The following is a 26,409-nucleotide window of genomic DNA, read 5'->3' as shown; positions in this document are numbered from 1 at the left end:
TAAGTTTGCTATTTTATTTTTTGTTTCTGAGGTTTCTTTTTTTCTCTCTCTGTTTCCTTTCTCTGCCTTCTTATGGCAATATGGTTCATACTTAAACATTTTTTAGAATTCCGTTTTGATTTACCTACATTATACAAACATAACTTGTCATAGTTAACTGGTTTCATCGTTTTGACAGTTTAAATGAATTGGAGGAATCTTATTTCCCTCTTTATTTCTTTGCCCTTCTCCATATAACTGCCTTAAATATTTCCACTACATCCATGTAGGGCCACATCAGAGAGCATTGTAATTTTTATTAGAAACTCACGAGGAGAAAGAGAGTCTATTGTATTTACTCATATCTTCTTACCGTGTTCTTCTTTCCTGATGTTCAACAATTTCCTTTCTGTTCATAGAGATCTTCTGTTTAGCCATTTTTTTTGAGAAGCCTACTGACATTAGAATGGTTGTTTTCCTAAATTGTTATTTTTCTCTTGCTACTTTCAAGATTTTTCTTTGCGTTTAGTTTTCAGAAATTTAATTATGATGTGTTGTGGCATGGATTTCTTTTTGTTTACCCTGTTTGGAGTTTGTGCAACTTCCTGAACCTGTAGATTTATGCTTATTGGCAAATTTGGAAAGTTTTGAGACATTATTTTTCTCAAATATTTTTCCACCATACCCTCTTTCTCATCTCTTTTTAGGACTCCAATTACTGGAATGTTACATCTTTTGTTATAGTCTCACAGGTCCCTAAGTCTCTGTTCTTTTTTTTTTTTTTTTTTTTAAATCTGTTTTCTCTCTGTTGCTTAGATTGGGTAATTTCTGTTCTATCTTTCAGCTTGCTAATTCTTTCCTTTGTCCCCTCCATTCTGCTCTTGAGCCTATCCCCTGAAGTTATTATTTCAATTGTTAATACTGATATTTTTCAGTTCTAAAATTCCATTTAGTTCTTATTTCCATCTTCTATTTCTTTGCTGAGACTTTGTGATTTTTCATTTGTTTCAAATGTGTTCAGTGGATTGTTGAAGCTTAAAATCTTTGTCAGATAGTTCTAACATCTCTGTCATCTTGATGTTAGCATCTTTTGAGCTTTTCTTTTTTCATTCAGTTTGAGATCATTGTGATTCTTGATATAATGAGTGACTTTGTATTGAAACCTCAACATTCTGAGTATTATATAATGAGACTGTACATCTTATCAAACCCCTTTTGGTTTAACTGGGTTCCTCTGATGCTGCTCCAGCAGGAGAGTGGGGGTACCACCTCATTACCCAGGTTCCTCACCCAATCTGCATTGAGAGCTGAAGGGATTGGACTCCTTATTACTACTGAATGGGGTGGGAGTTCCTGCTCTCCCCTACACCTGCACTGATACCTCCCTGGCTGAGAGAGATAGATGTGTCTTGTTACTTCTCCTAAAACATGCATGTGTAAAAATGAATAATTCAGAAAACTAATTCTAGGAATGAAGTATTCTTAGGAAGTCAATGTTACATACATACTTTTGCTTGAACCGTGTAATTTATGTATATTTGAGCTCCTTGATAATTAAATTTATTTAAGTTACAACATTTAAATTGTTGTAAGTCTCATACTGAACAGTAGGAGCCATAGATATTATTCTTTTATTACTAAAAAGTAATACCTTCCCTTTGTAGCAAATCCAATGGATTCAAAATAGTTGAAAGTAGTCCTTCCATCCCAATTACATTCTTCAGATGTAACTACTGTTAACAGTTAGACATGCATCCATCAAGTTTTTAGTCTATGTTTACAGTTCCAATCATGCTCCCCCACCTCATTTACTCACTTCTAGTTTTCCTCTCCAGCTTCTCTTTCTGTGCCTCCTTTGTAAGCTCATCCCTCTGTCCAGCTTTTAAATGTTGAGATGCTTTTAAACTTGGTTCTAGAAGGCTTTTCTTCTCAATCAATGTTGTTTTTCGGGGCTTACCTGGTGGCGGAGAGGTTAAGAATCTGCCTGCCAATGCAGGGGACATGAGTTTAAGCCCTGGTCCAGGAAGATCCCACATGACACAGAGCAACTAAGCCCGTGCGCCACAACTACTGAGCCTGTGCTGTAGAGCCCGTGAGCCAAAACTACTGAAGCCCGCACACCTAGAGCCCATGATCCGCAACAAGAGAAGCCACCGCAGTGAGAAGCCCATGCACCGCAACGAAGAGTAGTCCCCACTTGCCGCAACTAGAGAAAAGCCCTTGTGCAGCAATGAAGACCCAACACAGCCAAAAATAAATAAATAAATAAAAATTTTTAAAAAACAATGTATAAAGTATTGTTTTTCTTTGTGACTCACCTATATCCTTGTCTCAATTACCATCTATACTTAGATGACTCATAAACTTATTTTTCTAGTTTAGATCTCTGATCTGAGTGTCAAATCAATAACTAACTCTCTACTTGACATCTCCTTTTGTATCTAAATAGCACTTCAAGCCCCAAATGCCAAAACCAGATTGATGATCTTTCCTTCCAACTCTTCCAGATTTCACATCTCAGTGACTGGTACCACTGTATATTGAGTTGTAGTTGCCAGAAGCCTAGGAGTCATTATTGGTTCCCTTTTTTCTTCACCTCCCATATCAAATTAATCACCAAGTCCTGTGGCTTTTCCCTCCTGAATCTTCCCACTCCATTCCATTTCTACATCCAAGCTTTTACCATCTCTTTCCTGGGTTAATGCAGTATTTTCCTAAATGGACTTTCTATTTCTAATCTCATTGTGCTTGAATTAATATTTTACTCTATAACCAGAGAGATATTTTCAAAATAAAAATGTGGTCATGTCGCCTGTCTGCTTAAAATATTTTAATGTTTCATTGCTCTTATGGGAAATACCTGAATCTTTAACATGACTTAGTATAATGCCTGTCATATAGTCAACATTCAATAAATATTTGTGGAAAAATATATAGATGAACTTACGTAGTTTACAGTATTGCTATTAAAATAGTATTGCCACACACATGTATGCATCCATGTATCTTTCTTTAATCTTGTATTTCTGTTGGATATACTTCTAGAAGTGAAATTGCTAGTATAGTTTGATTTTCATCTATTAAATATCAAGGTTAATAGGGCAGTTACAAGGTGTAGTGCCTTGTAGCCATCAAGAGAAAAAGAGGAGTCTGAGCTGGGAAGATCAATGATGATGTATTAAAGGAACCATCCTGTACCTTCTATGTGATGGAAAGGAGTTACATTCTAAAGAAATGCCCAATGACTTAAGGATTTTTTAAAATAGATTTTATGCCAAATAACCTTAGGTAAAATGTTTTGTAAGATAGAGCAAGGAACAAATGAGTCGAATTTTCATATTCATAATAAATGTGACTTTTCCCATTTTATTTTGCTTACATGTTTTTCTAATAAATGACAATATATGGAAATTAGGTAATTTAAGGAAAAGAATTATTTGAAATGGGGTGGTCACATAAGAAGGGCTAATAAAAATAATGTACGAATTACAATTTTCATAGAAATAAAAGGTCTGTTTACTAGCGTAGTTGATACTGGGCAGAATTGTGATATCGGCAAGTAGTGTTTTCAGAGACATGTTCTGTCTCTGCCTCTTTTGCTCCACTCACTGGAAAGAGGATGTGTGTCTTGGTGCTTGTGAAGTAGGCGGAAAACAGCATGAAGGTGTCAGGTGCCTGAAAGTTGGGGTCTAGGGGTATCAGTTTACTGATAGCTCTGTACTTATTAGTTCTGTGACCCTGGACAAGCTAGTTAATCTCTGTGATACTTAGTTTTCCTATTTGAAGATAATACTAACCACTGATTTACATGCAAACTGGATTGGATGTGATATTTGTTTTATTATTTATTAATGTGTTTTTTAAAATTGATTGCTTAAGCTGATACTGAAACACTTTATTACTGATTTTAGTCATAAATTTGCATACCAGGAAGATAAAAGTGTGCAGCACAGGGACATTAATGGCTTTAAAAACCCTTTTCAGCAGCTTATCAGGCTACAAAATGACTCACAACAGGCTCTTAAGGGCACTGAAAGGTCCCAAGAAATTCTGAGTTAATATGCTTTTGGAAATATTCATGTATTCAAAGGGAACATTGAACTCTATGAAATTCATAAGTAACTACAAATTTTTACTGTGTTCCCTATTACTCTAGTCTATTTTTGTTTATACTGAAATGTGTAGATTATGCAGCTTTGTATTTATTTTCATCTTACTATTAATTTTGCATCAGCAACTCTGGCTGTTTAAGCAAAACATTGATGTAATTGCTTTGTTTGTCATTTCTTCTTGTTCTAGGCAATGGGCCTCACCATGACCGTTGCTGTATTTATAATGAAAACAACTTGGTGGATGGTGTTTATTGTCTCCCAATAGGACACTGGATCGAAGCCACTGGGCACACCAATGAGATGAAGCACACAACAGACTTCTATTTTAATATTGCAGGCCACCAAGCCATGCATTATTCAAGGTAAAAATAGTGCCATGTTTATAAGCATAGAAGTAGGACAAGGGTAGCATTAGGACAATGGAAGTATTCACTGTGTGTAAAACTGCAGTATCTCCCTTTGGAGGGTTATATAGGCCTGCAGTGCTTTGAGGAGGTAAATTACAGTGAATTACTGTGTGAGATTTTCTGGTTCTAGATGTGAAGGATCCTTTTTATAGAATTATTTTATTAAGTATACACCCTGGCATCAACATATTTTGACCAGACAGTAGTTTACCAATCTTTGTACTTACATAGTGGATTAAAAATAAAAACCAGACTAAAATATCATAAATCAGCATTTGTATCTTTTATGCTACAGACCAGCTGTGAAACAAAAATTGCTGTCTCTTTATAAAATATTATTCAAATAAACATATGTGAAAATCTAGACATAAAACTAGATAGGATGTGATCATCTGCTCTATTACTGGGAGAGCCAAAAAGTGCCTTCGGTTTTTTAAGTAAAAATAAAAGAAACATTTTTCATTTTCACCAAGAACTTTATTGAACAACATATTCACCCTTTTGTTCCACTACCTTCTGCCATTTTTCAGGCAACTTCATAATTCCATCTTCCCAAAACTTTTTCTCTTTTTGAGCAAAGAACTGTTCCAGGTGCCTTTTACAGTCTTCCAGGGAATTGAAATTTTTCCACTAAGAGAATTTTGTAAAGACCAAACTAAATGGAAATCCAAAGGTGCAATGTCTGGTGAATACAGCGGATGAATCAGAACTTCCCAGCCAAGCTGTAACAGCTTTTGCCTGGTCATCAAAGAAACACGCGGTCTTGCATTATCCTGATGGAAGATTACGCATTTTCTGTTGACTAATTCTGGACACTTTTCGTCAAGTGCCGCTTTCAGTTGGTCTAATTGGGAGCAGTACTTGTTGGAATTAATCGTTTGGTTTTCTGGAAGGAGCTCATAATAGAGGACTCCCTTCCAATCCCACCATATATACATCACCTACTTTGGATGAAGACCGGCCTTTAATGTAGTTGGTGGTGGCTCATTTCGCTTGCCCCACGATCTCTTCCGTTCCACATTCTTGTACAGTATCCACTTTTCATCGCCCGTCACAATTTGTTTTAAAAACGGAATGTTTTCATTATGTTTCAGTAGAGAATTGCATGAGGAAATATGGTCAAGAAGGTATTTTCGCTTAACTTTAATATGTGGAACCCAAACATCAAAGCGATTCCCATAACCAAGCTGGTGCAAATGATTTTCAATGCTTGATTTGGATATTTTGATTATGTTGGCTATCTGCCGCGTGGTATAGCGATGATTGTTCTCAATTATCGTTTCAATTTGATCGCTATCAACTTCAGCTGGTCTACGCGACTGTGGAACATTGTCCAGTGAGAAATCTCCAGCACAAAACTTCGCAAACCACTTTTGACACGTTCAGTCAGTCACAGCACTTTCTCCATACACTGCACAAATCTTTTTGTGCATTTCAGTTGCGTTTTTCCCTTTCTTGAAATAATAAAGCATAATATGCCTAAAATATTGCTTTTTTCTTCCATCTTCAATATTAAAATGGCTACACAAAAATTCACCAATTTTGATTTTTTTAAAAAAATTCATGCTGATATGACAGCTGTTACATACAATCTAACAAAATTGTTTCGAATGAAGTTAAAGACAACTAAGCACTACTAGGGCCATCTTACGGAAAAAAAACGAAGGAACCTTTTGACCCACCCAGTATTTATTAATAGATTTATTTTTATTTGTCTATTTAATTATTATACCAACAATATGTGCCATAATACAAATTCAAACACCAAAGAGGATGCTAAATGAAAAGTAGGGTTCAATATACTTTCCTTCACTCACCAGAAGTGATTATTTTTAACCATTTTATGGTTAGTTTTTCTGGAGCTTAAATCCAAGTCTTAAATAATATGCATATACTTTATTTGTTAATATGTCAATTTAAAAATAGCTTTTGATTCCCCTCTATGACAGGAGAGAAATTTAGCTCACTTATCTTCTCTCCCCACTTCCAGTCCCTACCAAGCTCATGAAAAAAATTCTTTTGTTATTTAGCTTCATAAAAATTCTATTTGTTGACTCGTACATTTTTGACAGTGCCCCTTGATTTCGTACTGTGTAAGATAAGGGATTTACTGCCCCTATATCTGCCTCCACATCTACTTCTACCCATTAACTCCTGTTTTTCATTACTTTTACATTTCCAAGGGTTATAGAACTTAGATTTAATTTAGCAAACACAAATGAGTCTTTCATACTCAAGGTGTACGTGTGCATGTTTGATGAATCTAGTAGATCTACAAGCTTTATTAGGAAGAGAAGTCTGCCGCTCCCCCTGCCTCCGCACCTCCTCTCATTTGGTCTGTCCACAGGCAACCACTTTCACACCTTTAAGCTGATTATTTGCTAATTACTTTCAGGTAGATGATAAATAATATGATTATATTACTGCTTCTTGATTTTAGTTTTTGGTATTAGTTATTGATTTCACACCTGAAAAATGAAAATGTAGCTCTTTTTTCTTCCCCTTCCCCCACAAACCTCAGTAACATCCTTCTGTTGTTCAATCCTCCCAACATAGTTATGCCATCATTCTGATGAGACTGGTATGCCACATGTTTATTTGTATGCCTGTGTAAATTCCGTTTAACACTCCCTAACTGTTCACATATGTCTAAGTCTTCTTTGAAGAATGTATAGCTTTCTGGTTTGCTGCTGAGTAGTTGAAGCCTTTATGGCTCCTAACCCTTTATGTTTGAGCTGAGTTTCCCTCCCCCCACTCTGGAGAAGCTGTCAGAATCTTCATTTTCAATATTATGAAATTTCATAATGGAATGTCTTGATGTGGTTACTTTTCATGCATTTTGCTAACCTCTCAGTGAGTAGGTTTTTTAATTCTGTAAATTCTGAAAATTCTGCAATTTCAAATGTTTAAAGGTAGATTACTTGAATTATTTCTTTGATGATTTATTTCCCTTTCTGGACCTCTTATTATTTAGATATTGGAATCTTGGTCTGAGTATTTTATATTTTGCATATCTTTGGGTTTTTTTTTTCTCTTCTTTCTAACAGATTTTCTCAACTTAATCATCCATCACTACTATTTAGTTTTTTAAAAAAAATTAATTAATTTATATTTGGCTGTGTTGGGTCTTCGTTGCTGTGCGAGGGCTTTCTCCAGTTGCGGTGAGCGGGGGCCACTCTTGATTGCGGTGCGCTGGCCTCTCACTGTCGCGGCCTTTACCGTTGCGGAGCACAGGCTCCAGACGCGCAGGCTCAGTAGTTGTGGCTCATGGGCTTAGTTGCTCCGCGGCATGTGGGATCTTCCCAGACCAGGGCACGAACAGGTGTCCCCTGCATTGGCAGGCAGATTCTTAACCACTGCGCCACCAGGGAAGCCCTACTATTTAGTTTTTTATTGCTGCTATCATTTTTGTTTTCTGGGAGCTCTTCATTTAATTATCTGAGTGTCTTCCAGTCCAGAGACTTGTTTAACCTTCCCCAGAGAATAAACCTCCAGTCTTTTGTCAGGACTGGGGAGGGAAAGTGTCCCAGCTGAGGAGAGTGGGAAGATGAATCTAAGGGTCTGGCTGCATTCTAAACATACTTGCCAGTTTTCCTTATTCTTTTCACCCACATCCAGAAGTACCTGGAAATCCCAGTTTCTGAGACTGTTGGGGATTCTGTAGTATAATTCCAGACAGTTCTCAGCTTTCTCCACTGTTGGCCTTAGGACTTAGTTTTTCTCAGTCTGCTAAATTTTTCAGTAATCAACCAATTGCTTTACAGTTTCCACAATTTTTTTTTGTTATCTTTGATCCTGTTCTCTCTTTCTTGGGTTTCTATGTGTTTAATTTTCTACAAAATCTCTTTATGCTTGTTTTAAAGGGATTTGGTGAAAGTTAGTTGTGTGAAATCAAATTTTCTGCAATAAAATTAAAGTGAAATAAAGTATTAAAAGTGTCTAACATAAAACTTCGTAAAGAGTAGCTCAATAAATAGTAAATACATTCTTTATTTCTAACATTTAGTTTGTATTCTGTTACTCTGACCCAGAAAAGATTCTACCATGTTAGAATGAGATTTTAAAAATCAATGTGTACTTCCATATTCAGCCTATGCTTGGTATTAAACTACATCTTCCTTTTCAATAGATTTTTTTATACAAAAGAATGAATGTTTGCATTAAAGACACAGATAATTTAATTAGACTTTAGTGGAAAGGGACTGTATCTTCTGTATCTTGAAAAGGCTTATTGCCAATTAAACACATTTCAAGAGCCATAAGTTAGACTTTATGAAAGTCACACTTATATTCTTATAAAAATATTACAGTTTAGAAAATGTATTATAAAAACTCGTTTATTGTTTGCAGCCTCTTTGGCTTATAAAGAAAAGATATACAGTAATTTTCAAACCTCAAAATTATTTTATACACTGTAGAACAATACTTTCACACATTTTTGATACTGTTTTGTCTAGCACATTTTCCAAATGAATGGGATTAATTACTTTCGAGAAAGAGTGAGGAACTTGGTGCCAGCCCAGCTCTCTCATTTACTACAGGGCAATCTTGGGACAATCCTGTAACAGTTCTGAATTTCAGTTTCCTGATTTGCAAAGTGAGTTGGTTAAACTAGATGAATACTGAAGTCAGTTCTGGAAATAATCAAGGATTAAAGTTAATTTAAAAAGCTAAGCCTTATTCAACATTTTGCCAATATATTATATTGACTTAACAGTGACTATACTCCGTATCAGCTTCTTTGGTTTCAGATTCAGCCGTCAAATGCCTGCAATCCAGTGCTGCCTCTAGGTGGCACTTTCCTTCATTTTTGTAGCCCAGGACATACATTCAGTCCAACACTACAGAAATATTTGGAAATATACATGTTATAGTCATTATACAATTAATCCCTAATAAGTATGTAAATACTTATTATAAAATGATATTTTACATTGCTTATATTCATAATCAAATTTTGACAAGAGATCTCTTTGGGACTAAATAAAGAAAAATCACAAAATTCTGTGTGCAGCAGGACCTAATTACATTGTCCTGCTTCTGTAGTTCACAATCAAGAAATTACTGGCCAAAGGACGAATCTAATTTCAGTTGTTATTTGCATCTGATTGAATAATTTGAGATTTTTCTAAACAGTAAAACCAAGATTATAATTGTTCATCCTACTAGGAAAGGAAAACAGCATAATCTTCCTTCTTACTAAGTTCTTCTGATCGGGCAATGATTTTTATTGAGTATTAACTGAGTGTGTGAGATTTCCTTTTCCCTAAATAAATAATGCTGTTCATATTTTATGAGGTCAACTTAATTGATGGATGTCCCCTTTTTCTTATGATTAAAATACATTTTTTTTTTTTTTTTTTTTGCGGTACGCGGGCCTCTCACTGTTGCGGCCTCTCCCATTGCGGAGCACAGGCTCCGGACGTGCAGGCTCAGCGGCCATGGCTCACGGGCCCAGCCGCTCCACGGCACGTGGGATCTTCCCGGACCGGGGCACGAACCCGCGTCCCCTGCATTGGCAGGCAGACTCTCAACCACTGCGCCACCAGGGAAGCCCTAAAATACATATTTTTATATAAAACATTTAAATATATTAAAATAGTTTATATATTTTATATTATGTATAGTTACATTGGGATGATTTATTTTCAGTATCATATAAAAAAATTAGTGATAGATATTAGCATCCTAATGGTAATATAAACTAATTGTAAACATTCCCCTTAATTCTTGTTTCTTAGAAGTTATTTAAAACATATTTGCTAAAGTTTATGGAGAAGTCAGTTTTTGCTGATAGTGCTGTTGTGGGTTCAGTACAATTATAAAGGAAGCAGCTGGATTCTTTGCTGCCTTTATATTGTCAACAGCATTGTTATTTAAATTATGATTGAAATGTCTCTATCAGGCCAATGAGAGAGAAGCTTGATTAAAGGAGAGAACTTGGTTGTCAGATCTCAGATTGTGTCTATAGGAATGGTAGTAAGAAAAAGGGAATATTCTATCATGTAAGTTAAGCAATTTGGATTCCTAAGTCATTATGTGGGGAAAACTTGGCAATTTTACTATAAAAGTATGAATTTTTACTACAAAAGAGAGTAGAGAAACAAGGAAATTTAGGATAGGGGAAGGTAATTTATAAGGTGGGTGCTGTTAAAGAACGTTTGGATGTTAATGACAGTGATGTCATAGAGTGGAGAAAAATTAATGATTAAGAGGAGAAAGGGGAGAGTCATAGGGGCAAAATCTTTTGGTAAACAAGAGTGATCTGAATGCAGGAGAACAAAGAGTTCATCCATGGTCCTTGAGGAAGCAGAGAATTGGCATGGGTGCAGGTATGTCAGTGAAATAGTGAGGGCATGTGGAAGTTCGGTCTCTGATTTCTTCTCTCATTTTTTTTTTTTTTACCGTCTTTATTGGAGTAGAATTGCTCTACAATGGTGTGTTAGTTTCTGCTTTATAACAAAGCGAATCAGCCATACATATACATATATCCCCATATCTCCTCCCTCTTGCGTCTCCCTCCCACCCTCCCTATCCCACCCCTCTAGGTGGTCACAAAGCACCAAGCTGATCTCCCTGTGCTACGTGGCTGCTTCCCACTAGCTATCGATTTTACATTTGGTAGTGTATATATGTTCATGCCACTCTCTCACTTCGTCCCAGCTTACCCTTCCCCCTCCCCGTGCCCTCAACTCCATTCTCTACGTCTGCGTCTTTCTGATTTCTTCTCTTTTCCCCATGAAATAGGAAGCAAGGTAATCAGATGAGAGTGAGAAGAGAGAAGAATTTTAGGTTTGAATGAGATACATAGACTGGGTAACTAATGGAATGTGAATGTACTGACTCATGAATTTTTATTTTTACAAGACTCTCCCAATTCCAATATTACAGTGACTATGACAAACAAAGAAGTTATTCTCTCATTTTAAATGAGTACAGAAGACAGAATATTTTTGACAGTTTTCTGTGTGACTCTAGCCAGATCAGAAAGAAGTCTAAGTAATATGCTAAAATGGAGGCTTTGTAGATTGGGAATTATATGACATATTTTTCAGAGCTAGAATTAAATTTATTATGCTGGCCATTATGGAAGGTCCACTTCTGGAAGAACAATGGATCTATTTATATTGGAGTCAGTGAACACATTGAGGAATGCTCCTTTCTTGTTTTCAAGGGGTTGGTATATTTCTATCACTTTGCCAATCCCTGTGATCATTTAAATTGACTGAAAATGATTCGTTTCTTAGAACATAGTCTCATCGTTGGTTGAACAGAATGCAAAGATTATGAAACCCGTGTAGGAAAGGTCAGTGAAGAAAGAGTAGTGAAAATGCATATGTTACATACCAAATAAGATAATCAGTTTTCCTGTTGACTATTTCTATATCGTAAAGGTCCTATAATGACTTGTACATTCACGGACGTTTTCTGAAAAGCAAGATCTTTATTTTCATGCTTTGATACATTGTGAATTGCCTTTCTCAGCCTTCTTTCTCAAAGTTAATTTTTTTCTTTGAACGTCTTGTAGACTTATCGTTCTTGATAAATGAATCAATAATTTAATTGATTAGCATATGTAAATGCTAAGTGTTTCACCATGTAGTTGATAAATACTCTGAAAAAAAGTACTGGGTGTAGCAACACACACACACACACACACACACACTGGTAACACCTACTTTGCAGGCTCTCCATTTTATAAGGAAAGGATTGTTTTCTACCCACAGCCACATGATGTGTTTGACAGAGTGCTGGGGCACAACTCTCAGATTCAGGCTAATGAAAGCAGGGGGTAGATTTTAGGTGTTGTCTGAGGATTCTGTTGGGCAAGTAGAACCTTAATAATGCTTTATAACCCTGAGCTACTTCTGACTACGAGAGAAAAGGCATCCTACCCAGCATCCCCTCCTGTTGTAGAGGCAAAATGGGAATCAACTCTACAAGGTCCTGCTCTGAGGTCACGACAGCTGACCCCATTCTCAGACTCTCCCCCACGTGCCTCTGTTTCCTCCCCATGAAATGGGGGCTCTGTTTTCTTCTACCATCGCGTTCTGCCATCAACTTCTGATCCAAATACACATCTGGACACAAATAAATGACAAAAAATTCCTGCTTATTTTCACGAATCAACGTTTAAAGTTTAGATAGTCTGTATAAGTCAAAATAAGTTGAACTGGGACTTCCCTGGTGGTCCAGTGGGTGGGACTCCGTGCTCCCAATGCAGGGGGCCCGGGTTCGGTCCCTGGTTGGGGAACTGGATCCCACATGCATGCCGCAACTAAGAAGCCCACACGCTGCAACGAAGATCCCGCGTGCTGCAACTAACACCCGGGGCAGCCAAAATAAATAAATATTAAAAAAAATAATAATAATAAGTTGAATTAATTATAAGAAGTACCTAAAAACGTTTTCTTTCCCCAAAACGTTTTCTCTCCCCCAGCACCTTTATGCCATTTTTTGGAAATTGCTATTTATTCAGGCATCAACGTACCTCATTACCCTTCCTCACCGTATAATCTTAAGTTGTGGTATTAATTGCTTGTCTCATTTTCCCTTTTGCTAGATTGCAGATCCTGTCCCAACACCCGTTTCTTCCAAAAGAGTCATTTGTTTGGGTTGTTTTGTTTTTCTCCAGCAGTTATTATTAATCTTCTTAATTTAATCACTGGCGTTTCCATTGCTACGCCCTCTCCTCAGACATGTTTACCCCCCTGCCCCATTATGAATATGCTTATTAATGGTAGAGGAAGACATTTTATGAGAGGATCTTCCAGTATAAGCTACATCACATTGTTTTTCTGCTGCTACTCCAGCTTAGTTATAGTTGGTGTGACTCCTCATGCTAAGTTCTATGGAAACAATGTATAAAATCCCAAAGCTCAAAGAGACATTTTTGCATTAAACAGGAAGTCACCAGAGAATTTACATAAATCGTGACCTCCCCAAGGATCTAAGAGTTTGTTTCCAGACTTTTATTTTTCAGTCTAGTTTTAGGAGGGAAGAGAAACAAACCTAAAGCCAAAATTAATGATTAATCAGGAATGAAAATTAAGCATCTCAAAAATGATAAAGAGAAGCATGATCAATTTGTTACAAAATAATAGGTTTATACAACTTTTTAAGGACCCATTTTGTTGTGCAAAGTGAAATATCTCTATATCTATACAGCTACTTGTATGTTTGTAGTTGCTTCTTCATCATATCCTAGAAAAATAAGAAAAAAGGAGGGAGGTGGAGCAGAAAGTGGGAAGAATGAAGGAACATAGACTTGGCCACTTGTCACTTAGCTATTCTATGATAACAGGGGGAACCATGGATTATTTTCTTAGTCCCATTTCTTTCCTTCGCCCTGTCCCTTTAAAGTTCACCTTGATTAATCTGTTGTCTCTGACTTTACCAGAGGTTTGAAAATAGGGCCTCTTCTGTGTCTCATTGCTTTTAAGCTCAGGGATGCAGTGAAAGTGCAAGAACCATTCTGAGAGGGGTCAGCAATGCATTGATCAAGGATCTGCAGCCATCATCATAGCTATTTACAGTTGCTGGGGTTTTGAGAGCTGCCCTTTAATTCAGGATATTCAAATAATATATTGTTAATTAAGTCAAGATGGAGTAAAAAGGATGATAAAAATGGTATCACAGAAGTGGAAAATACGTGTAAGTAATCGATTATAGAAATAGATTTGAACATCAGAACACCAACTTTCAGGATCCTCTTTTCATGAGAATAACATTCTCTACTTAAAAAAAACCCAACAACCTAAAAAGCTGAATTTAGAAGTATCATTTTGATTGTATACCATGTGCCCAGTACTGTGGTAGGTACTGTTAAAAATTTTCAACTTAAATAATAATGAAATGATGTGGTATTTGTTTATATCACAAAAGTGTTCTTCCCTTTGTGAAAGGATTCTCTCGCTTTTAGATAGTAGACAGTATCAGGATAGAGCTGATGGGAAAGGATCACTCCCTGGCCTGAATTAATAATACCTGAGGAATGTTTTTGTTTTGGCCTCTGCCACTGTGACTAAGAAAAATTAATTACAGGGAAACAACCCCAAAACTGTGAACAGTAATTAACCAGCTAACTCACATTTCAAAGATAAGTGATGAGAAGTTTAGACTCTGAAATTCATGGCTCTGGTGAGCTGCAGATTGCAGGAGGGCAGTTATAAATTTTTTGGTACAAATGCACCTTTGTCTATTAGGTTTTGCCCTTATTCTTTGACACCTTTCCTATTTCTCTACCGTTTTCTGTATTTCCAGTCTACTCCTCTCCTACCCCCACTTCCCTTTTATTCCCCACTGTCTCTTACACTGTGCCTGTTTCCCTGTTGGTCCCTTACCCTCCCTCTGTCTTTTCCTGTCCCCTTTTTTCTTATCTTAACGTCCTTGTTCCCTTCCTTCATTTTTGTCTTGATACTTTGTTAACTGACCACAATATGGAATTGAAGCCCATGTCTAAACAAATATTTAAAACATTTAGTACTTCCTGTTCTTAATGTGGTAATCAGCTGACTTTGGGCTGTCTCCATTCATTTATTCAACAATTTTTCGAGTGCCTACTTTTTGCCAGATGCCAGATACTGGGGGTACAAAGTTAAACACAACCTAGTGTCTCTCCTTCAGAAGCTAATAGTCCCACAGTAGAGACAAAACAAATGTGTATTACTGTGAAAACCTTAATCCAATTAATTTAGTTCTTACTTTTCTGAGATTTTTCACCCTATTTTCTTTAAGTGGCTTTGAGTGAATCAAGGTCTTGAATTCCTGCTCCTTCAGAAGCTAATAGTCCCACAGTAGAGACAAAACAAATGTGTATTACTGTGAAAACCTTAATCCAATTAATTTAGTTCTTACTTTTCTGAGATTTTTCACCCTATTTTCTTTAAGTGGCTTTGCATGAATCAAGGTCTTGAATGCCTGCTGAAATCTCTCCACCTGTAAAATGTGACTTTGCTTACAAAAACTTAGTTAATATTTAATTCTCAGGAACAAACGTTTTTCATAAAGGGAGAGACCATGATGCTTAACATTTTATGAAGTAAGGAAATTAATAAAAGTGTTATGTACCTCACATTCTTATTTTCTCACCCTAATAAAATCTTTTAAATAATTATTCTGTTGAAGTACAGAAAAAGCCTTCCGGGTAAAGTACAGCACTGTCTTAAAATTGGGATTTAGATTTTTATCACTATTCAAAATAAATTTTCATAGAGGCTTGGGTCCAGGACCTTTTCTGTGCACAACTCCAGAATATATGATTCGTATAGTAGTTTACATGAATCCCCTCTCCACCCACTCCACTGCTACCACTCACTCTGTGCAGTGCAAAGCCTACCTTGCTACATGTGGTGGTCCTGGTTGGGTAATAATTTTAGACAGTACGCACAATTCTATGTGGTGGGCATTATAATTTTTTGGATTGACATATACTTAAAAACTTTATGGTATGTTTTGGACCCAGATGTAATAACTTCTAAGAAGTTACCTGTGTTAAACCATTTAGTTTGCAAGTCAACTGACTGATATTCCATCACATTTCCTAAGGGACTCTGAGTGAGTTAAGGCCTATTGTTGACAAATCAAACTTGGGTCCACTTGCCCACACGCAGTAAAGCCAATCTACTGATAGCGGGTTGTGGTGAAAGAAAGTTCAGCATTTACTGCAGGGTGTCCTATAGGGAGTCCGGGATAGCTAGTACTCAAAAAGCCCAAACTACCAGATGGGTTTTAGCAAAGCATTTTTAAAGGCCAGGCAAGGGAGGGAAGTCCCAGGGTATGATCAGCTCCCGCACAATCCTCTGATTGGTTGATGGTGAGGTAAAGTAAAAAGCCAGATAAGTCGTTGCAAATATTTCCTGGTTCCCGCCATACTGCAGAGGGGATGTGTTAATTTCTTCCACTTGGTGGGGTTTTAGCATCTGTAAAACTACCCAGGAAATGTGCATCTGATACTGTTATCTACGTACTTCAGAGAGGTGCTAAAGCAGAGGGTGGGAGTGGGGGTGGCCTGTCCCGGGAAGGCCCGTAATGTCCTGGTTGGTTACACTTCATGTTATATAATCTTCGCGTATGTCCAGTTTCACAGTGATGGGGTTTAGTATATGCTACTCCAAATATGGCACCTTAGGATATCAAATATTTTAAGCTGAAGGAATTTGAGAAACAGCATGTATCTGACCTTCTCCTAAAGCAGGTATCAAGACCTTTGTGTGAATAGTGCCCTCCCTATACCTGGAGGAAAGGAGTGTCCTTGTCTCTGAAGACTGAGAGGAATCCAAATGCACATACCTTGCTACTTTCCCCCAGTTCACCACTCTTAGCTCACATCCTTTTGTTCTATTACATTTTCCCACTACTCTCCACTCTTCATCAAACCTAGTATATAAATGCTCAGGTTTAAAACCCACTTCCTCAGGTCTTTGTGTCCCTGTGAATGCTCCTGTGTCTTGTAAATTTTATATTAAATAAGTATATATTAATATAAATAAATTTGTATGCTTTTCTCATGTTAACCTGTCTTTTGTGAGTCTGACTTATAGAGCTCCAGTCAGAGAACCTAGAAGGGTATTAGAAAAAGAATTTATTCCTCCCCTGCAACAATCTGAAAAATCTTCCTAGAATTTGCATAGGGAAAAGTATCTAAGCCTAGAAACAAATATTTCTAAACACTATTTGAAAATGGAGATTAAAAATTTATATGAAGGCCCCTAATGTACTGGGAAGATTAAGAGTTGACATTAATTTAATTAAAAATCAAAGCCACTTTTAGATTTTGAATTTAGAAAACCATTATGGCTTTTCACTACATTAACTTATGAAAGGCAAAGTAGATTTTTCTACATATATGGGTTTTTGAAATAGCCTTATAAGGCATGTGTCATCCCAGAGTAGATTTTTTATGGCTTAATTATGAAATGAATTTTAGTGAAAACCACATAACTTTCATCTGGAATTCAGTGAACTATGCCATTACAGAAAAAGTTGTATTTTAAATGAAAAAGAATAGGAAAGTCCTCTTCTAGGCTTAGAAGTAAAAGTAAGGAACAACTAACTCTCTGACTGAAACCATCTCAGAGTTCTAGTAATTGTAATGAGAAGGAGAAATAATGAGTTTAGGAGCAAAATCCATCTATTGTATTGTAAATGGTGAATCCAAACTAACAGATCTTCAGTAAAAATAAGAAGCCCATAAATTTTAAAAATGCTGTGGGGTAGTACAGAACAGGTCAGTCATTTAATGGAGCATATCTGTAAATAAAATGCAAAATAAAGAGACAGTAAAGTATGACTGCATGCTTGGACAGATGCCAACAGTATTTACTATGCAATTTTGGCTTAACGTAGTGACTAATTTCTTCAGCTTATTTAAAGATGTTTGTCTTAGGCTGCTCTCTTGCTAATTCAAATAGCTTTTGGGGGGAAATCAAAATAGCAAATGTAGAGTGCACATAAAGGTAGCTAGTGTACTAAGAAAAATTAAGAAAATGAAGTTTTATTCCAGACAGTCAAAGGAACAAACATAGTCTTATGATATATTAAGCTGATGGGAATTTGGTATTATCAGTTTAGGACAAAGTTGAAGGGCAGTCCCATGAGATACATCACCTGAGTGACTGTATGTCTGAGTTCAGCAGACTCTGGGAACAGGGATTGTAAATCTTCTGCTATTTTAAGAGTGAAATGATAGTCTTTTGATTAGAGCATGAAATTGGCCCTTAAAATGAACTTGAAAATCTTAGCAAAAGGCTGTGTCGTGTTCCTAAAATTCTAATTAAAACCTGCCCTGTGGTAGCTTGAGGCCCCAACTGACCAAAAGGATTATTACAAAAATGCCACTTAAATTGAAAGTCAGATCTCTGATTATGGATCAAGTGGTTATGAGAAGCCAGCACAGAAGGAGCATGAGCAAATGGAAGAAAAGGAGTAAAGAATGTAAATGAGAAAAAGCAAAGGCCAGAAAGAAAAACCTAAATACAACTTAATGATGAGAATGAATCCCGTCCATTAGATAGGAAGCATAGCTTCCATTAAAAAAAATTACAATACACGTCTGAAAAAAAAATTAGAAAGATGAAATTTCTCAAATAAAAAATAATGATGGAGCCTATTCTTTTGTTTATTGTAATTTATCATTCTTCAAATTTTATTGTTGATTCTAAACCTATTATAAACATTCTCTAAAGTGAATCCTGCCTTGTTTTATGAGAGGACCCTGAAAAAAATTTCTAACATTTCCTGAAAATAAACTAATAAACATAAGATTCAGGAGATTATTTTACCTGTAGAAGTACAATATTGAATTGTACCCATTTTTATCTACAAGATTGGGCAAATTTCATGCTGCCACACTGTCAAAGGAGTGTTAAAGAGCCTTGAAGAGCAGGGATGTTTTCGAATACTATGCATGGCATTCTGCAGATAGAACATAGTCAGTCACACTGGATCAGGAAATTATCCCATCCGGCTTCATATGGCTCCTTTGGCAACAGCACTGTACCTGTGTCAACTGTTTTCCATGATGATGACACTGTGTCATCATGTTGACATATCCAGATATTGATCAGGCCCATTCTCTGATGCCACCTGCCCTTTCTCTGGTAATAAGAGTAAAGACTTTGTCTATTTTAGTCACTGTTGTATTCCCAGTTACGGTGCCTACACTTTGTAATCCATCACTTCTTATTTCATATAAAAGTTATTTAATCATGCATCCTATAAGACTATATACTCCTTCGATGTAGGATATATGTCTGAATTCAGTGTCACATCTATTCACTGCTTTTAACACAATGCCTTGCACATAACTGATGGTTATATGTATAGATTGAATGATGAACTTCATTCAGTGGCTCACTATTACTTGCCATCTAGGAACTTATCCAAAAGTTTTGCAACTCATAGGTAGGTCATGTGCAGTGCTGGGGTGGGGGGTGAGGGGTGGAGGAAATGACAACTGAATTGCTACAGAGTCATAGCTTGGCCACCAGCAGGCACAATGTCTTCTCCCCTCTTTGAATCTCTAGAGTGCCAGAGAGTCTGACTGTGTAATGTCAGCAATTCAGAGGGGGTGTTTTTCAGAAGTAACTAATGATGATGAGTACACATTTCAGTGGATAGAGTGAGTAAGCAGGTGGGAGTAGAGGAAGGTGAAGAAATCTAAATTATAAGAAAATTAAAAATATAGAACTGTAGAATATTATAGTGTCAATTCACAAATCATAGAGGGAAACTCAGAACGAGGCTTCATGTTCACTGTGCAGAAAAAGAATAGTGCAGGTCTGAAATTGCCTATTCTTAGAAAAGCCTGCTTGCAAGGCTGGCCCTCTTGCTGGTCTTTGGGAATTTGGCTAGTAAACAGTCCCACACACTGATATAGAACTCTCCCTAAATACTAATTGTGGTTCACTGTGCCTAAACTGTGCAAAGAATATGTTTATACTTAACACCTGCCTTCCTTTTGGGAATCTAGAATTTTGGTACATACTGGGCAGAGGATACCTACATACCAGCCTCCAAAAAAACCATTGGTGGTGTCTCTAATGAGCTGCCCTGGTAGACAATACTTCCCATTTATTTTAACAACTCGATGCTGGAGGAATTAAGCATGTCCTATGCAATTACACTGTGTGTTTGGGGGACTCTTAGAAGCGTGCACCTAGTTTCATCTAGACTTCTCCCATGCACCTTTTCCTTTTGCTGATTTTCCTTTGTATCCTTTTACTGTCATAAATCCCAGTACAAGTACAACTATATGCTGAGTCCTGTGAGATCACCTAGCAAATCACCAAACCTGGAGTGATCTTGAGGAGCCCTGACATATTCACTTTATGGGATTCAGCCTAGCTAATGTGTTGAGCCAGTCCTGGCTAGGACTGCAGGCTCTCAGAAGGCCCTTCACCACCAATTGGTAGAGGTGCAGGTAGACTTTTAGCCTTAGACTGGTATCTGGTCATCTTGGTGCGAATCCCAGGTACATGCATCCCATTCTGTGTGAATGGGGTTTTGGGGTTTTTTTCCCCACCATATTTTAATGTAGTCATTAAAAGCATGTGCTCTGAGTTGGGCTGCCAGGGATTGAATTCCAGCTTTACCACTCCCTAAGCAGTAGGACTTTGGGTATGTTACTTAAGTGCTGTGCATCATCTGTAAGAGAATGTTAATAGTAAACTTAAACCTCAATAGGCTGTTGCTAGGATTAAATGAGATAAAACGTTAACACAGTAAGTGCCAAACGTGTTTAATTATTTTCATAACTGGCATTATAAACAAGCAACAAGTTTATTTTGTCTTCCAGAATTCAGTAGGGAAATTATCCCTGGATAAAAATATGGGGAGGTCAATAATTTCTTTGGCCACTTGTAGATAATAAAAGCTCTATATTCATTTAAGTCATAAAATACAATCTTAATTTTCTACTCAGAAGGTTGGCTCCTTTGAAATAATCAAATCTTTCAGTTTAATATAAAATGAAATCCTTTAATATTCTTGCCTTGAATTCAGTCTTGCCTTCTATTAAAATCTTGTTCCTTGATTTATTTTTGCAAGTAATAATTTAATGATAAATTAATAGTAAAAAGATAAACTTTTGTCTATCTATTTACTTTACCCATTTCCAAATTACATTGTTTTTACTTTGCCTTATATATTTAATATGTAGTTAGATTTTTTTTTTGAATCAGTGGGAGAGTAGTTTTTCTTTAATAGGTAAATATAGCCCATTAATATTTAGTGTTATAAAATGCTCAGTCTTAATTATACCATCTTAAGTCTCCTGTTTTTAATGCTTTTTAAACATTTCCTGTCATTCTGTCTTTTATATATGATCATCTTTCTGATAATTAGAAGATATATAGAATGTTTCTTGTTCTACTACAGGTTATCTTTTGAATGTGAACATACTGTTACTTCAAATTCAATTTCATCGATTGAAAGCACCCAGAGAGGCCTCCTTTTGAAAGACCATAGATATTATTACATAGATAGGTAAAGAACCCACTATCCCTTGGCTACAACCTCACTTTTTAGTATTAGTGGGATTTTTCCCTGTCCCTAATAATTATTTATTTTTATTTTTAATATTGTATAGCTTTACTTTTATAAGTGACAACACATTGTTTTGTCACTATAATCAATTCTTTAGATTTAATTACATATTTAAATAAATTGCTTGACCATCATATCTTTCATATAAGGGCATTATCTTTCCTGAGTCTTTTTAAAGTCATCACTGGGTTGGTTAGATTAAGTCACAAGGTAGTTTTTCAAGAAGGATTCATGAGAGTTTATTTCTTAAATCTTTTACATATTTAATATGTCTTCATATTGTCTTTATACATAGATGGCAACTTGATTAGATATAGAATTTTGAATTACTTTCAGATATGCTTAGATGTTGTTTTTAATCTCCTGACTTGATTATTGCTATGGAGAATTTTGAGGCCAGGCTTATGTTTGGGGGGTCAATGAGGATTTGTAAGATTTATTTTATTTATTTGTTTATTTTTGGCTGTGCCGTGCAGCTTGTGGGATCTTAGTTTCCCGACCAGGGGTTGAACCTGGGTCCTTGGCAGTGAGAGTATGGAGTCCTAACCACTGGACCACTAGGGAATTCCTGATTTGTAAGATTTAATGTGCCCACCCTTGACCCTATGGAACTGACATCTTTAGGGTTAGGAGAAGTTCAGATGGTAGTTATCTTTATGACGAGTAAAAAGGAGTGTGAGGAGAGTCTTCTAGGGCCTGGTAGAAGTTCTGTTTCTTTTTTTTTTCTTTTTTTTTAATTTTTAAAAATTTTTTTAACATCTTTATTGGGGTATAATTGCTTTACAATGGTGTGTTAGTTTCTGCTTTATAACAGAGTGAATCAGTTATACATATACATATGTTCCCATATCTCTTCCCTCTTTGTCTCCCTCCCTCCCACCCTCCCTATCCCACCCCTCCAGACAGCCACAAAGAACCGAGCCGGTTTCCCTGTGCCATGCGGCTGCTTCCCACTGGCTATCTACCTTACGTTTGTTAGTATATATATGTCCATGTCCATGTCACATATATATGGAATTTAAGGAAAAAAAAATGTTATGAAGAACGTAGGGGTAAAACAGGAATAAAGACACAGACCTACTGGAGAACAGACTTGAGGATATGGGGAGGGGGAAGGGTGAGGGTGATAGGGCGAGAGAGAGACGAAGTTCTGTTTCTGAATCTGGGTGCTGGCTATATGAATGTATTATTTGTAAAAAAAAAAAAATTATTGAGTAGTACACTTATGTGTATTTTTAATGTATATTCATTTCAATAAAAAGTTTTTAAAAGTTCATGTACCCAGTCTTGCAGATACTTAGAAAAATTGATAGGGTGCAGGCTCTTAATGTGTTACAAATATAAACAACCAAAATAACTTGTTGCAGAATTTCCCTTCAATAGTTTCCATAAACTATTCCATAAGAAAATTAGATTCCCATTAGAGACAAACAAAAAGGGATGGTAACGTATAGGCAAAGAAAAACAAATTTCCTTGAAGTCCATTAACTGATTCTCAGTAGATCCACATAAATTGTGTCTTAGATCTTTGGTACTGTACTTATTTTACTTGTTGATGTTCATCTCAAGAATGCAGAGAGACCAAAAGATTGTATTTGTAAAAGTGCTTTTTGATGTTCATTAAAACAGGATGGAAAAGCCAAAGTAATAGCCATGTAGCCTTTTTATAGATCATAAAAGGAATAAATAAAGCCTCTTAAAAGTATATTTGAAGCTTCACTTGTCCTAGTCAGAAAATGGAATTATTTAGTATTTCAATAAAGCAGTGGGACCATCCTCTTTTTATGAACCGTTAGTATCATGCCAGCTGCCTGCTTTTAACGTCAGTGAAAAGAGGATGGATGGAATTTTCACACGCACAGTGTGTGTTGGAAACAATAAAACATACACGAACCTTTTCTGCAGATCCCCTTTGACCTATTTAATAAAATAACAGAATCTCAAACTGTGAATTTTTTTTGAAGCACCTGAGTAGCTGAGAGATCTCATTGCAGGTGGGCGGGTCACTAGGGCAGACATCAGTGTAGCTCAGTCCTCTCAATCACTGCCACACTCCCTTTTCTCTTTTTGTTATTTTATATTCATGGCCATTCTTTCTTTCCTTACGTAAATATAAAGATATACCATTTAATTCCTGACTCTGTTTGCTAAATAGAGAAGGCAATTCATTAATGCATCACTCAGTATTTCTCGTTGTAGAAATGTTGTGCCTTGCTAAGCAGAGGAAAAGGCTCTCAGGAAGGCTTCCTTTACATTGATAGAAACAGGTGTTCTCTTTTAGTTGTCAAGTCAGCTCCCTTCTGAGAATCTCAGATAAGTGGTCCAAATTACATCTAAGAGGAAAATTTGTTAAAGCATAATTACTTTTCATCAGAGTGCCACAAATAATGAAAAGAACAGAACACTGGAAGTATATTGTAGTCTACTTAACCACCATCATTTTAAAAAGCTGATGTAGAATTCCTTACTTCAAGACAAAACTATATAGCTTTGGTGGTAAATTAGGCATATTTTCTAAACACTAAATTATATTTCTTCTAATTCACATTTGGCTAAGAAAAGCTGACTAGTCTTTGTAGCAGTGGAATATATGTGATAAGATTTGCAGCTGCCATTTCAAACAGTGCATTTTTGTCTATTCTTCAGTAGCTTCCGGTGTTTCTATTCATCCTGAATGAATTCCTTTCTTTATCTTTCTTGATAAATTTCAACACGTTGCCTATCTATGCAGAATGCAGTCAGACTCCTTATATCACCTTGCCTATCCATTCCCCTCCTCCCTCACCCCCACCCAAGAGCTAAACTTGTGGAGATCGATAGATTGTTTGTATGGGTAGAAATAGTAAAGCTTTGCCCAGTGATAAACAATTATTTAGAATAGTGCATAAAAAATTCTGGTTATCAGAATTTTATCTAGCATTTAAGAGAATGTCTAAAACCAAATAACTTCAGCTGAGGCATAATGGAAAATCTGAGATCAGTAAAACTAGTTTTGACTAAGAGCTCAACCATTGATCAGCTATGGGAAAGTTGTTTGAACTTTGCTGTTTATTCCTCTATAAAATTAGGATAATAATTATATAACGAAACAAACAGCTTAACATTTGACATATATACACTACTATGTATAAAACAGATAACTAATGAGAACCTACTTTATAGCATGGGGGACTCTATACTTAGTGCTCTGTGGTGATCTAAATGGGAAGGAAATCCAAAAAAAAGAGGGGATATCTGTATATGTATAGCTGATTCACGTTGCTGTACAGCAGAAACTAACACAGCATTGTAAAGCAACTATACTCCAATAAAAATTAATAAAAAAAGAAACAAATAGCATAAGAAAAGCATTTTCTAGGATTGTACTTGATTAATGGTAGTAATTATAAAATAAATCTAATATTTTAGGGAGGATGAGTAGACTTTTGGAAGGTTATGGGAGAAGATGCCCATCCTATGTCAGCACCTTTAACTAGTGTCAAGGTCTTTGGGTCACCTTCTGTTTTTCCAATTGCTTTCTGTTTTTTCGCCAGCATCAGTTCTTCCTCTATGATCCTTGCTGTTTATTCTTTCCAGACCATATAATTGAGAACCTCCCACCCCCATACCCAGTCTCTTTTTGCATCCCACATTGATGACTGTTTCCTCTCTTTCTCCAGCCAACTGGGTCGATGGAATAGAAATGCCTATTCATAGAATAAAATTTGTCTCGATTAAGTTACCATGGAGGCTTTGCAGTACATTACACGTCTAAAGCAGGGATTGGCAAAGGGTCGGACAGTGTATATTTTAGGCTGTGTGGGCCATATGGTTTCCGTTGTAGCTATTCAACTCTTTTGTTGTAGTGTGAAAGTAGATATAGAAATATGTAAACAAATGAGAATGGCAGTGTTCCCTGAAAACTTTATTTACAAAAACAGATGGTCGTCTGGATTTAGCCCATGGGCCATAGTTTTCTGGGTCTCTAAGACATGGGGATGAGTCATAAAATACTAGTGTTTAAAGGGGTATGGCAATCATGTAGTCCAGCTTTCCTCAATGTGTGATCCATAGACAGCTGTCCCCCTGCAATCAAAGGTTAACTGGTCAAATATATCTTTGAAGTGCTACCTGATGTTCCCCCTTCTGGGAGGCTCACAAATACATCAGCAATACTCAAGGCCCTGACTTTCTTCAGGGGTGGAATATAAGTAATAAGAATGATAACTTATGCTTTAATAGTGCTTACTGTATGCTCAGAACTATTCTAAATGCTTTTACATATATTAGTTCATTTAATCTGAAAACACTATGAAGTATGTAGTATTGTTAATACCATTTTATAGTTGATGAAAGTGAAGCACTGAAAGGTTAATTAATCTGCCCAAGGTAGCATAATTAGTGGTGCCTCGATACAAATTTACGCAGTCTGACTCCAGGGTCTGTTCCCTCAGCTACCCTTCCACCTCTGTGTAATATCTAGACACTTGTGGGAAACAGTGTGAGCTAAGAAAGTGCTTCTTTCTTCCAGTTCTCTCAGTTAACACATTGGAAAAGCAAGGTCTAGAGAGATTCAGGTGACTTTGCAAAGGTCACAAGTATAATTAATAACTGAGACCAGTCTACAAATCAGTTAAATCACCACCACCTGGTACTTGAAATGTTTGAATAAATCCTTTATAAAGACAGAAATCCTTTTAAAAATGAGTAATCGTCTCTAATTTTCCCTTTTTAATTCAGGCTTTTATAACCAGCTTCATTTCAATGGGGTAAATACAGTTTGATTTTTAAAAAGTAGAATTATTTTCACTTTAAAAAATCTGATAGGCAATCTTCTGTTAAGAGAAATATGACAAATATTTATCTCTAACTTGGACCTCTTTCCC

At 36.4% G+C, this 26,409-nt stretch overlaps 1 protein-coding gene across 1 annotated transcript in view; it reads left to right on the top strand.

Moving 5' to 3' along the window:
* The window catches only part of EPM2A (EPM2A glucan phosphatase, laforin), a 112,895-nt gene that overhangs the window by 61,023 nt on the left and 25,463 nt on the right, over window positions 1-26,409 (top strand). The window contains exon 2 of the mRNA XM_007450332.1: window positions 4,279-4,453. Coding sequence (XP_007450394.1) covers window positions 4,279-4,453 — 175 coding nt within the window. The remainder of the gene's footprint in view (window positions 1-4,278; window positions 4,454-26,409) is intronic.

Source organism: Lipotes vexillifer, unplaced genomic scaffold, assembly GCF_000442215.2.
Source record: "Lipotes vexillifer unplaced genomic scaffold, Lipotes_vexillifer_v1.1 scaffold112, whole genome shotgun sequence".
Lineage (NCBI taxonomy): Eukaryota > Metazoa > Chordata > Mammalia > Artiodactyla > Lipotidae > Lipotes > Lipotes vexillifer.
Note: the sequence above shows the minus strand (reverse complement) of the source record. Positions and strands in the feature narration are given on the sequence as shown.